Source organism: Rattus norvegicus, chromosome 1, assembly GCF_021556685.1.
Source record: "Rattus norvegicus strain SHRSP/BbbUtx chromosome 1, alternate assembly SHRSP_T2T, whole genome shotgun sequence".
Taxonomy (NCBI): domain Eukaryota; kingdom Metazoa; phylum Chordata; class Mammalia; order Rodentia; family Muridae; genus Rattus; species Rattus norvegicus.
Window position 1 is genome coordinate 85,196,095 of NC_141534.1, and position 14,153 is coordinate 85,210,247.

Consider the following 14,153-nt stretch of genomic DNA (forward strand, 5'->3'; position numbering starts at 1 on the left):
TCCTGGGCCCTCCCCCATGGGAACCCAGAGGCCTTATACAGTTTCCTCTTGGGCCAGGGATGTGGGCAGTGGTGGGCAGTGTTGGTGGTCTCTTCCGCTCTGCAGCCTCAGGAGTGCCCACCTGACCAGGTGGTGAGGTCTCTCTCCCACGGGGTCTGGGAGCAGAGAGCTGCTGCGGGCCAGGATCCGTGGGTGTGCGACTCCTGGTAAACACAGGGAGTGCCAGGTCCTAGAGGAATTCTGCCTCTGTGTGTCCCGAGTTCACCAGGCAGGTTTCTTGCAGCAGAAAAGTTGGTCTTACCTGTGGTCCCAAGGCTCAAGTTAGCTCGTGGGGTGCTGTTCACGAGCTCTCTGCAGCGGCAGCCTATGTTGCCCTCTCTTAAGTAGTCTCTCTTTCCTCCCTCTTCACATGAGAGATGAACATACCTATTCTGTCAAATCTTTGTCCAATTTCTTTATTTCTTTCTTTACCCAGTTGTCACTGAGGAGAGCATTGTTCAACTGACATGTATATGTGGGTTTTCTGTCATTATTGTTATTGAAGATCAGTTTTAATGAATGGTGATCTGAAAGGATGCACGGGATTATTTCTATCTTCCTGTATCTCTTGAGGCCTGTTTTGTGACTGATTATATGGCCACTTTTGGAGAAGTTTCCATGAGGTGCTGAGAAGAAGGTATGTCCTTTTGTTTTAGGATGGAATGTTCTATAAATATCTGTTAAATCCATTTGATTCATAACTTCTGTTAGTTTCTTCACATCTCTGTATAATTTCTGTTTCCATGATCCGTCTACTCATGAGAGTGGGGTGTTGAAATATCCTTCTATCATCATATGAGGTTCAATGTGTGCTTTGAGGTTTAGTAAGGTTTCTTTTACGTATGTAGGTGCCCTTGTCTTTGGAGCTTAGATATTTAGGATTGAGAGTTATTCCTGGTGAATTTTTCCTTTGATGATTATGAAGTTTCCTTCCTTATCTTTTAAAATGACTTTTGGTTGAAAGCCAATTTTATTGGATATGAAAATGGCAACTCCAGCTTGTTTCTTCTGGCCATTTGCTTGTTAAGTTGTTTCCCAGCGATTTACTCTGAGGTAGTGTCTGTCTTTGTCTCTGAGGTGTGTTTTCTGCATGCAGCAAAATGCTGGGTCCTCTCTACATATCCATTCTGTTAGTCTATGTCTTTTTATTGGGGAATTGAGTCCATCGATATTGTGAGATATTAAGGAATAGTGATTGTTACTTCCTGTTACTTTCATTGTTAGAGGTGGAATTATGTTTTTTTGACTCTCTTTTGGTTTCACTGCAAGGAAATTATATTCTTGCTTTCTGTATGGTGTAGTTTCTCTCCTTGTGTTGGAGTTTTCCATCTATATTACCCTTTGTAGGGCTGGATTTACAGAAAGATATTGTGTAAATTTGGTTTTGTCATGGAATATCTTGGTTTTTCCATCTATGTTAATTGAACGTTTTGCTGGATACAGTAACTTGGGCTGGCATTTGTGTTCTCTTAGAGTCTATATGACATCTGTCCATGATATTCTGGCTTTCATGATCTTTGGTAAGAAGTCTGGTGTAATTCTTTTTGGTTGTGAGCCTAGCCTTTAACGGCTGAGCCATCTCTCCAGCCCTGGTGTAATTCTTATAGGTTTGCTTTTATATGTCACTTGACCCTTTCCCCTTACTGCTTTTAAGATTCTTCCTTTGTTTTGTGCATTTGTTGTTTTAAGTATTATGTGATGGGAGGAATTTCTCTTCTGGTCCAATCTATTTGGAGTTCTGTAGGCTTCTTGTATGTTTATGGGCATCTCTTTCTTTAGGTTAGGGAAGTTTTCTTCTATAATTTTGTTGAATATATTTACTGGCCCTTTAAGTTGGGAGTCTTCACTTTCTCCTATACCTCTTATCCTTAGGTTTGATCTTCTCATTGTGTCCTGGATTTCCTGTATTTTTTCGTCTAGGAGCCTTTTGCATTTTACATTATCTCTGACAGTTTTGTCAATGTTTTCTATGGTATCTTCTGCCCTTCGGTTTTTCTCTTCAATCTCTTGTATTTTGTTGGTGATGTTTGTATCTATGGCATCTTTTCACTTCCTTTAGTTTTCTGTCTCCAGGGTTGTCTTCCTTTGTGCTTTCTTCTCTGTTTCTATTTCTATTTTCAATTTTTTCACCTGTTTGGTTGTGTTTTCCTGTAATTCTTTCAGGGATTTTTGTGTTTCCTTTCTAAGGGCTTCTACTTGTTTACTTCTGTTTTTCTGCATTTCTCCAAGGGAGTTCTTCATGTCCTTAAAGTCCTAAAGTCTTAAAAAAAAGCCCTTAAAGTCTTAAAGTCCTCCATCATCCTGATCAAATGTGATTTTCAATCTAGATCTTGCTTTTCTGGTGTTTGGATATTCAGTGTTTGCTTTGGTGGGAGTACTGGATTCTGATGATGCCAAATAGTCTTGGTTTCTGTTGCTTAGGTTCCTGTGTTTGCCTCTAGCCCTTGGGTTTTCTCTCATTTTTGATTGACTTTCTGTTTCTGGGAGTGACTTGACCCTGCTGTAGGCCTCTGTGTCAGCACTCCTGTAGAACTGTTTTTTTTTTTTTTTGTTTTCTTTCAGCCTTTCCTGAGAACAGGTGCTCTGATTTCAGGCATGTCAGTGCTGCTGAAGATTGTCTTTCAGCTATAGGCATGGGCAGGAATCAAAGGGTCCTGCCTGTGATTGCTCATGTAGGTCCTTGCACCCCATGTTTACAGATGGCACTACGCAATTCCCTCTTGGATCTGGACTGTGAACAATATATTCTCTTCTGACTTCTCAGGAGTATCTATACTTCTGAGTTCGAGCTCTGTCCAACATGTGATTTGGTTGCAGGGAGCTGTTTGCCAGGATCAGTTAAGTCCTGCACACAGACCAGAAGTGTAGCAGTTGTCTGTTCCTATATCCCTTTGTTCAGAGGCACTGTGCAGTTTCCCCTTGACCAGAGATGTGGGCCGAGGTGTGCAGAGGTTGCAATCTGTCCTGCAACCTCGAGATGTCTGCACTCCTGTGTGGTCCTCTCTCTTCCCCATGGGATTTGGGTTGGCAGTGTTGTTCTTTTGGGGTTGCAAGATCCTTCAACTCTTTCAGTACTTCCTTCAATTCCCCTCAAGGGGTTCCTGTTCTCTCTTCTTCAACCCTTGCATTCTTGAATGAGTTGGGTGAATACTCTTAAATGAAACATTTTATAGCCATAATCTTACATTTCTTCTAATCTTTAAATTTTGATACAAAATTAAGGTTATATTTTTTTACGTTGGTCCACAATTTATAATTGAAAAAAGTTTAAATTTTCCATTGGTATAAATCTCTGTATATTGATTTAAATTTAAAATTAGTTTTGTTCCTCTCAGGAAGGCATTCTGCCTATTCAGCTCACTCATTAAGTAGTTCAATTTTGGTCTCTTACCTTAAAATATCTTGACTGTCCTCGGGATTCATGCCAAATCTGAGATTTATAGTGATTAATGAGAATTCAGACCAGCACTTTGGGAAAAGACTAATAGACTTTGTCAGGATAAAATAGACTCTTGAGGAATCCATAGACAAACATCAAAGTATAAAGGATTGTATTTCAGGTAACTTAAATAGTTAGATCAGTGCAGGATTAAGTCTAAAGTTCACACACAACAACTTCACACAAATACACCAAACTCCACAACATAGGTGTCATAACAATATTGTGAATTTAACAGTCAAAGTTAATGAATCTTCTTTCATTGTCATTTTATGTGCAACTATGATCCAGAGAACTCTGCCTCTGTAACATGATACAAAAGAACTTTCAAGTGCAAATAGAATTCAAATGTTGCAAAACAAAATATACAAATCTTTGTTAGGATGCGTTTATCAATCAGAACCAGTCTGATTGTTTTTGTCCCTGAATATCATACAAAACATATTTTTGTGATGATGTGCTCAATACTGTGGGTTATGTAGTCTCTCACGCTGGCCTTTGAGTTCACCTATTGGCTGCTCAGCTCTATGTTGTGAGCAAAATAAATATATAAAGTCAAATGAAATGTCTCAGAATAGTGCTGGTTAGCCTGTAGAGTAGAATGAGAGGCAAAGAGTACCATATGGAAAGCCTAAGAATTTAGTCATCGGTATGCTGACAGAAATATATGTGCAGCCCAAACATTGAAGGTCATGTTCACACCTGTGTGATAGAAGCATATGTTGTTGAAAACATGAAAACATTGATACTTAGGTTAAAGTAATAGTATTGACTATTGGATAGAAATTCATTGGAGCTTGAAGGATGGCTCAACAATTAAAGACCAATAACTGCTCTTCCAGAGATCCAGGGTTTGTTTCTGAGGCATGTATATAATGCATAGACATGCAGGCAAACACTCCTATACATGGAATAAATAATTTTTAAGTTGCTCATAACATGCAAATTTCCCTTTCATATAGGTCAACATATCCTTCTGCCTGACATAACAGAATTCAGGATGTTTGTGTGGAGTCATCCAATTATGGTTCTCAACACTTTATTTTATCCCCTAAGATGGCCTAGAATCCCAGGAATGCAGTTGCTAAAGTGCCATCTCTGGACCAAACATTGAAATGAGTTGTACATTTCTCTAGTTGGTGTTGGTGCACACACTTGATCCCAGCACTTGGGCAGTAGAGGTAGGTGGATCTCTCTGAGTGTGAGGGCAGCCTGTTCTCCAGAGTAAGTTCCAGACAGGGATACACAGAGAATTCCTGAGTTGAATAACTAATAGAAGAAATAAAGAAGATGAGTAGGAAGTAGAAGAGTAAAATAAAGAATTGGATAATTCTTCAGTCTCTCGGCTCCTGAGCAATATAATTTTCTACAGACACCATTTATATTTTTTGAAATCAATCCATTCATTTGGTACCCTAGCCTTAACAAACCTTTCCCACATGAACATCATGCTTCCAAGTGACACCATCATCCAGATCTTTCTCATATTCCAGTTCTGTCTTGGTATCCTGGGGAACTCAGCACTGTTCTTATTATATATATACACTTTTGTCTTCAGGCCTCATTATAAGAAGTTGATAGATTCAGTTTGTATTCACCTGACAATAGTCAATATTTTGCTGATCATATTCCTATTGACAAAAGATATCATGTTATCCTTTGGAGTACCCAATTTTCTGGATGATATCGGTTGTAAGGCAGTTTTGTTTTCATTCAGAGTCAGCCGGGGTCTGTCCATCTGCAGCACCTGTGTTTTAAGCACGGTCCACGTCATCATCATCACTCCCAGTACTTCTAAGTGTGCCTGGCTTAAGCCTAGACTTTCTACATGGATTTTTTCTTCCATACTTTGCTCCTGGCTTATTAACCTACTCATCTATGGATGTATGCTTCCAATGGTAGTAGCCAAATCCAATAATACTCTTGTTGGCCATGGATATACAGATGGTCTTTGTCAAAACAAGCTGATGGGAAACCACAATTCAGGGTCATTTCTTAGCATTGTCATCATTCATGATCTCTTCTTTGTGACCATCATGATGTGTGCCAGCCTCTACATGGTGTTTTTCCTCTACAGACATCAGAAGGGAGCGCAGCATCTCCGCAGGCCAAATCTTTCTTCCCAGCCATCCCCTGAGCGCAAAGCCACCCACAGCATCCTGTCTCTAGTGAGCTGCTTTGTGATAATTTATTGGTTGAACAACTCTGTCACTCTTTATGGATTTTATTCAAATGAAAAATTTCCAAAATTGGAGTCAATAAATTCACTTTTTTTTTATTAACTTCAGTATTTCTTATATACATTTCGAGTGTTATTCCCTTTCCCAGTTTCCGGGCAAACATTCCCCTCCCCCCTCCCCTTCCTTATGGGTGTTCCCCTCCCAACCCTCCCCCCATTGCCGCCCTCCCCCCATAGACTAGTTCACTGGGGGTTCAGTCTTAGCAGGACCCAGGGCTTCCCCTTCCACTGGTGCTCTTACTAGGATATTCATTGCTACCTATGGGGTCAGAGTCCAGGGTCAGTCCATGTATAGTCTTTAGGTAGTGGCTTAGTTCCTGGAAGCTCTGGTTGCTTGGCATTGTTGTACTTTTGGGGTCTCGAGCCCCTTCAAGCTCTTCCAGTTCTTTCTCTGATTCCTTCAATAGGGGACCTATTCTCAGTTCAGTGGTTTGCTGCTGGCATTCGCCTCTATATTTGCTGTATTCTGGCTGTGTCTCTCAGGAGCGATCTACATCCGGCTCCTGTCGGTCTGCACTTCTTTGCTTCATCCATCTTGTCTAATTGGGTGGCTGTATATGTATGGGCCACATGTGGGGCAGGCTCTGAATGGGTGTTCCTTCAGTCTCTGTTTTAATCTTTGCCTCTCCCTTCCCTGCTAAGGGTATTCTTTTTCCTCATTTAAAGAAGGAGTGAAGCATTCACATTTTGATCATCCGTCTTGAGTTTCGTTTGTTCTAGGGATCTAGGGTAATTCAAGCATTTGGGCTAATAGCCACTTATCAATGAGTGCATACCATGTATGTCTTTCTGTGATTGGGTTAGCTCACTCAGGATGATATTTTCCAGTTCCAACCATTTGCCTACGAATTTCATAAACTCGTTGTTTTTGATAGCTGAGTAATATTCCATTGTGTAGATGTACCACATTTTCTGTATCCATTCCTCTGTTGAAGGGCATCTGGGTTCTTTCCATTTTCTGGCTATTATAAATAAGGCTGCGATGAACATAGTGGAGCACGTATCTCTTTTATAAGTTGAGGCATCTTTTGGGTATATGCCCAAGAGAGGTATAGCTGGATCCTCAGGCAGTTCAATGTCCAATTTTCTGAGGAACCTCCAGACTGATTTCCAGAATGGTTTTACCAGTCTGCAATCCCACCAACAATGGAGGAGTGTTCCTCTTTCTCAACATCCTCGCCAGCATCTGCTGTCACCTGAGTTTTTGATCTTAGCCAATCGCACTGGTGTGAGGTGAAATCTCAGGGTTGTTTTGATTTGCATTTCCCTTATGACTAAAGATGTTGAACATTTCTTTAGGTGTTTCTCAGCCATTCGGCATTCCTCAGCTGTGAATTCTTTGTTTAGCTCTGAACCCCATTTTTTAATAGGGTTATTTGTTTCCCTGCGGTCTAACTTCTTGAGTTCTTTGTGTATTTTGGATATAAGGCCTCTATCTGTTGTAGGATTGGTAAAGATCTTTTCCCAATCTGTTGGTTGCCGTTTTGTCCTAACCACAGTGTCCTTTGCCTTACAGAAGCTTTGCAGTTTTATGAGATCCCATTTGTCGATTCTTGATCTTAGAGCATAAGCCATTGGTGTTTTGTTCAGGAAATTTTTTCCAGTGCCCATGTGTTCCAGATGCTTCCCTAGTTTTTCTTCTATTAGTTTGAGTGTGTCTGGTTTGATGTGGAGGTCCTTGATCCACTTGGACTTAAGCTTTGTACAGGGTGATAAGCATGGATCAATCTGCATTCTTCTACATGTTGACCTCCAGTTGAACCAGCACCATTTGCTGAAAATGCTATCTTTTTTCCATTGGATGGTTTTGGCTCCTTTGTCAAAAATCAAGTGACCATAGGTGTGTGGGTTCATTTCTGGGTCTTCAATTCTATTCCATTGGTCTATGTGTCTGTCTCTGTTCCAATACCATGCAGTTTTTATCACTATTGCTCTGTAATACTGCTTGAGTTCAGGGATAGTGATTCCCCCTGAAGTCCTTTTATTGTTGAGGATAGCTTTAGCTATCCTGGGTTTTTTGTTATTCCAGATGAATTTGCAAATTGTTCTGTCTAACTCTTTGAAGAATTAGATTGGTATTTTGATGGGGATTGCATTGAATCTGTAGATTGCTTTTGGTAAAATGGCCATTTTTACAATATTAATCCTGCCAATCCACGAGCATGGGAGATCTTTCCATCTTCTGAGGTCTTCTTCAATTTCTTTCCTCAGTGTCTTGAAGTTCTTATTGTACAGATCTTTTACTTGCTTGGTTAAAGTCACACCGAGGTACTTTATATTATTTGGGTCTATTATGAAGGGTGTCGTTTCCCTAATTTCTTTCTCGGCTTGTTTCTCTTTTGTATAGAGGAAGGCAACTGATTTATTTGAGTTAATTTTATACCCAGCCACTTTGCTGAAGTTGTTTATTAGCTTTAGTAGTTCTCTGGTGGAACTTTTGGGATCACTTAAATATACTATCATGTCATCTGCAAATAGTGATATTTTGACCTCTTCTTTTCCGATCTGTATCCCTTTGATCTCCTTTTGTTGTCTGATTGCTCTGGCTAGAACTTCAAGAACTATATTGAATAAGTAGGGAGAGAGTGGGCAGCCTTGTCTAGTCCCTGATTTTAGTGGGATTGCTTCAAGTTTCTCTCCATTTAGTTTAATGTTAGCAACTGGTTTGCTGTATATGGCTTTTACTATGTTTAGGTATGGGCCTTGAATTCCTATTCTTTCCAGGACTTTTATCATGAAGGGGTGTTGAATTTTGTCAAATGCTTTCTCAGCATCTAATGAAATGATCATGTGGTTCTGTTCTTTCAGTTTGTTTATATAATGGATCACGTTGATGGTTTTCCGTATATTAAACCATCCCTGCATGCCTGGGATGAAGCCTACTTGATCATGGTGGATGATTGTTTTGATGTGCTCTTGAATTCGGTTTGCCAGAATTTTATTGAGTATTTTTGCGTCGATATTCATAAGGGAAATTGGTCTGAAGTTCTCTTTCTTTGTTGTGTCTTTGTGTGGTTTAGGTATAAGAGTAATTGTGGCTTCGTAGAAGGAATTCGGTAGGGCTCCATCTGTTTCAATTTTGTGGAATAGTCTGGATAATATTGGTATGAGGTCTTCTATGAAGGTTTGATAAAATTCTGCACTAAACCCGTCTGGACCTGGGCTCTTTTTGGTTGGGAGACCTTTAATGACTGCTTCTATTTCCTTAGGAGTTATGGGGTTGTTTAACTGGTTTATCTGTTCCTGATTTAACTTCGATACCTGGTATCTGTCTAGGAAATTGTCCATTTCCTGAAGATTTTCAAATTTTGTTGAATATAGGTTTTTATAGTAAGATCTGATGATTTTTTGAATTTCCTCCGAATCTGTAGTTATGTCTCCCTTTTCATTTCTGATTTTGTTAATTTGGACACACTCTCTGTGTCCTCTCGTTAGTCTGGCTAAGGGTTTATCTATCTTGTTGATTTTCTCAAAGAACCAACTTTTGGTTCTGTTGATTCTTTCTATGGTCCTTTTTGTTTCTACTTGGTTGATTTCAGTTCTGAGTTTGATTATTTCCTGCCTTCTACTCCTCCTGGGTGTATTTGCTTCCTTTTGTTCTAGAGCTTTTAGGTGTGCTGTCAAGCTGCTGACATATGCTCTTTCCTGTTTCTTTCTGCAGGCACTCAGCGCTATGAGTTTTCCTCTTAGCACAGCTTTCATTGTGTTTCATAAGTTTGAGTATGTTGTATCTTCATTTTCATTAAATTCTAAAAAGTTTTTAATTTCTTTCTTTATTTCTTCCTTGACCAGGTTATCATTGAGTAGAGCATTGTTCAATTTCCAAGTATTTGTGGGCATTCTTCCCTTATTGTTATTGAAGACCAGTTTTAGGCCGTGGTGGTCCGATAGCACGCATGGGATTATTTCTATCTTTCTTTACCTGTTGAGGCCCGTTTTTTGACCAATTATATGGTCAATTTTGGAGAAAGTACCATGAGGAGCTGAGAAGAAGGTATATCCTTTTGCTTTAGGATAGAATGTTCTATAAATATCCATTAAGTCCATTTGGCTCATGACTTCTCTTAGTCTGTCGACATCACTGTTTAATTTCTGTTTCCATGATCTGTCCATTGATGAGAGTGGGGTGTTGAAATCTCCCACTATTATTGTGTGAGGTGCAATGTGTGTTTTGAGCTTTAGTAAGGTTTCTTTTCCGTATGTAGGTGCCCTTGTATTTGGGGCATAGATATTTAGGATTGAGAGTTCATCTTGGTGGATTTTTCCTTTGATGAATATGAAGTGTCCTTCCTTATCTTTTTTGATGACTTTTAGTTGGAAATTGATTTTATTTGATATTAGAATGGCTACTCCAGCTTGCTTCTTCTGACCATTTGCTTGGAAAGTTGTTTTCCAGCCTTTCACTCTGAGGTAGTGTCTGTCTTTGTCTCTGAGGTGTGTTTCCTGTAGGCAGCAGAATGCAGGGTCCTCGTTGCGTATCCAGTTTGTTAATCTATGTCTTTTTATTGGGTAGTTGAGGCCATTGATATTGAGAGATATTAAGGAATAGTGATTATTGCTTCCCGTTATATTCATATTTGGATGTGAGGTTATGTTTGTGTGCTTTCATTCTCTTTGTTTTGTTGCGAAGACGATTAGTTTCTTGCTTCTTCTAGGGTATAGCTTGCCTCCTTATGTTGGGCTTTACCATTTATTATCCTTTGTAGTGCTGGATTTGTAGAAAGATATTGTGTAAATTTGGTTTTGTCATGGAATATCTTGGTTTCTCCATCAATGTTAATTGAGAGTTTTGCTGGATACAGTAACCTGGGCTGGCATTTGTGTTCTCTTAGGGTCTGTATGACATCAGTCCAGGATCTTCTGGCCTTCATAGTTTCTGGCGAGAAGTCTGGTGTGATTCTGATAGGTCTGCCTTTATATGTTACTTGACCTTTTTCCCTTACTGCTTTTAGTATTCTTTCTTTATTTTGTGCGTTTGGTGTTTTGACAATTATGTGATGGGAGGTGTTTCTTTTCTGGTCCAATCTATTTGGAGTTCTGTAGGCTTCTTGTATGCCTATGGGTATCTCTTTTTTTAGGTTAGGGAAGTTTTCTTCTATGATTTTGTTGAAGATATTTACTGGTCCTTTGAGCTGGGAGTCTTCACTCTCTTCTATACCTATTATCCTTAGGTTTGATCTTCTCATTGAGTCCTGGATTTCCTGTATGTTTTGGACCAGTAGCTTTTTCCGCTTTACATTATCTTTGACAGTTGAATCAATGATTTCTATGGAATCTTCTGCTCCTGAGATTCTCTCTTCCATCTCTTGTATTCTGTTGGTGAAGCTTGTATCTACAGCTCCTTGTCTCTTCTTTTGGTTTTCTATATCCAGGGTTGTTTCCATGTGTTCTTTCTTGATTGCTTCTATTTCCATTTTTAATTCCTTCAACTGTTATTGTGTTTTCCTGGAATTCTTTCAGGGATTTTTGTGACTCCTCTCTGTAGGCTTTTACTTGTTTATTAATGTTTTCAATAAATTCACTTTTCACGACATTCTACCCAACCATCTGTCCTTTTTTACTCATGAAGAATAATAAAGTTATTCTGCAATTCATTTCTTCATTTTCTGTACTGAGAGTGACCTGATTTCAAAGTTTGCTCCATGGCTGAACGGAAACCCCCACTTTCCAGGCATTAAAATAGTGTCTTAATAATTTTCATAGAATTAAGAATTTGAATGTGAGTCAAATTTTTGAAATACTATTTGTGGCTTTGGTTATACATTTTATTGGGTTTTCTCTTCTTATGAACACCTGTTAACCATTGTGTAAAAGAATTTCCATTTCTTAACTACCAACTTTCTCAATACTGCTGTGTGTGTGGTTCTCTTATGAGGAATAACTAGCAGTTGTCCAGTGGATGTCTGTGAACCGTAGCTGACTTTGAGTCACCAAAAATTGTTTTTATTGTTTTAGTATGTTTTTAGTTATTTCTTCTATCTTTAAAATTATGATGGAATTATGTTATTTTTCAATTCCTGTTCTCCCTTCCGAACCCTTTGTATTTTCTTGTTCTTGCTCTCTTTCAAATACATGGCTTCTTTTTGCATTAATTGTTGCAATGTATGTGTGTTGGGGCAGGTGTTCCTAAAAAAATAAATACTTTCTATTCCTCATAATGTGACTTTTATGTATATATTCAGGCCTGATGATTTGGTATTGGATAAGCAGTTGCAGTTGAACCAATTGTTATGCTCTTCCCTGTTGAAGAACATTTCTCCTATTCTTGACATTCCTTAGTTACCTGTAGTCCTTTGTGTCAAGTTGAGGCCTCCTTAAGGCTCCATCCTTGCATCAAGTAAACCTCTCTTTGCAATAGATGGAGACCATTACAAAAAAAAACCAAGAGTAGTTGAAATGCAGAATAGTGACTTCCAATCCGAACAGATGTACCAATAACACAATTCCTGCACTTAAAGCTCAAGAAATGGGTAATAGAAAGATTTTAAGAGTTAGAGGGGGATTCCCAACCAAAAGACTATACATGGACTGACCCAGGTCTCCAACTGCATATGTAACAGAGAATAATCTTGTTGGGGCACCAGTGGAAGGGGAAGCCCAAGGTTGGTCCCCCAGACGTATGCTAGGGTGGGCAATAAGGGGGATAGATGGGGGAACACAGTATGGAGGAGTGGGATCGGAGGGGATGGGGGATTATGGACAGGAAACTGGGAAGGGGAATAACATTTGAAATGTAAGTAAAGAAATATATATAATGAAAATTAAAAAAATAAAAACTGTGTCTCAATAATACAAAACAATCATGAATATGATGATATCATTGTTATAATAATAATAATAATAATAATAATAATAATAATAATAATATTGTTTAACCACCAAGCAAGGATTAGAGAGAGGCTCTTGAAGTCTCAGTTTTTTTTTAATTTATTTAATACTTAATAATAATTCTTTGGTTTCCGGGCAAACATCCCCCTCCCCCCTCCCCTTCCTTATGGGTGTTCCCCTCCCAACCCTCCCCCCATTGCCGCCCTCTCCCCAACAGTCTAGTTCACTGGGGGTTCAGTCTTAGCAGGACCCAGGGCTTCCCCTTCCACTGGTGCTCTTACTAGGATATTCATTGCTACCTATGGGGTCAGAGTCCAGGGTCAGTCCATGTATAGTCTTTAGGTAGTGGCTTAGTTCCTGGAAGCTCTGGTTGCTTGGCATTGTTGTACTTTTGGGGTCTCGAGCCCCTTCAAGCTCTTCCAGTTCTTTCTCTGATTCCTTCAATAGGGGACCTATTCTCAGTTCAGTGGTTTGCTGCTGGCATTCGCCTCTATATTTGCTGTATTCTGGCTGTGTCTCTCAGGAGCGATCTACATCCGGCTCCTGTCGGTCTGCACTTCTTTGCTTCATCCATCTTGTCTAATTGGGTGGCTGTATATGTATGGGCCACATGTGGGGCAGGCTCTGAATGGGTGTTCCTTCAGTCTCTGTTTTAATCTTTGCCTCTCCCTTCCCTGCTAAGGGTATTCTTTTTCCTCATTTAAAGAAGGAGTGAAGCATTCACATTTTGATCATCCGTCTTGAGTTTCGTTTGTTCTAGGGATCTAGGGTAATTCAAGCATTTGGGCTAATAGCCACTTATCAATGAGTGCATACCATGTATGTCTTTCTGTGATTGGGTTAGCTCACTCAGGATGATATTTTCCAGTTCCAACCATTTGCCTACGAATTTCATAAACTCGTTGTTTTTGATAGCTGAGTAATATTCCATTGTGTAGATGTACCACATTTTCTGTATCCATTCCTCTGTTGAAGGGCATCTGGGTTCTTTCCATTTTCTGGCTATTATAAATAAGGCTGCGATGAACATAGTGGAGCACGTATCTCTTTTATAAGTTGAGGCATCTTTTGGGTATATGCCCAAGAGAGGTATAGCTGGATCCTCAGGCAGTTCAATGTCCAATTTTCTGAGGAATCTCCAGACTGATTTCCAGAATGGTTTTACCAGTCTGCAATCCCACCAACAATGGAGGAGTGTTCCTCTTTCTCCACATCCTCGCCAGCATCTGCTGTCACCTGAGTTTTTGATCTTAGCCAATCGCACTGGTGTGAGGTGAAATCTCAGGGTTGTTTTGATTTGCATTTCCCTTATGACTAAAGATGTTGAACATTTCTTTAGGTGTTTCTCAGCCATTCGGCATTCCTCAGCTGTGAATTCTTTGTTTAGCTCTGAACCCCATTTTTTAATAGGGTTATTTGTTTCCCTGCGGTCTAACTTCTTGAGTTCTTTGTGTATTTTGGATATAAGGCCTCTATCTGTTGTAGGATTGGTAAAGATCTTTTCCCAATCTGTTGGTTGCCGTTTTGTCCTAACCACAGTGTCCTTTGCCTTACAGAAGCTTTGCAGTTTTATGAGATCCCATTTGTCGATTCTTGATCTTAGAGCAT

General features: G+C 39.5%; 1 protein-coding gene and 1 pseudogene across 1 annotated transcript; both read left to right on the plus strand.

Moving 5' to 3' along the window:
• Nucleotides 1-4,926: 4,926 nt before the first annotated feature.
• Nucleotides 4,927-11,367, plus strand: Vom1r58 (vomeronasal 1 receptor 58). The gene is given in 2 exon segments (XM_087610031.1): nucleotides 4,927-5,733; nucleotides 11,227-11,367. Coding segments are annotated over 2 exon segments (948 nt in total).
• Nucleotides 11,227-11,343, plus strand: Vom1r-ps89 (vomeronasal 1 receptor pseudogene 89; annotated as a pseudogene).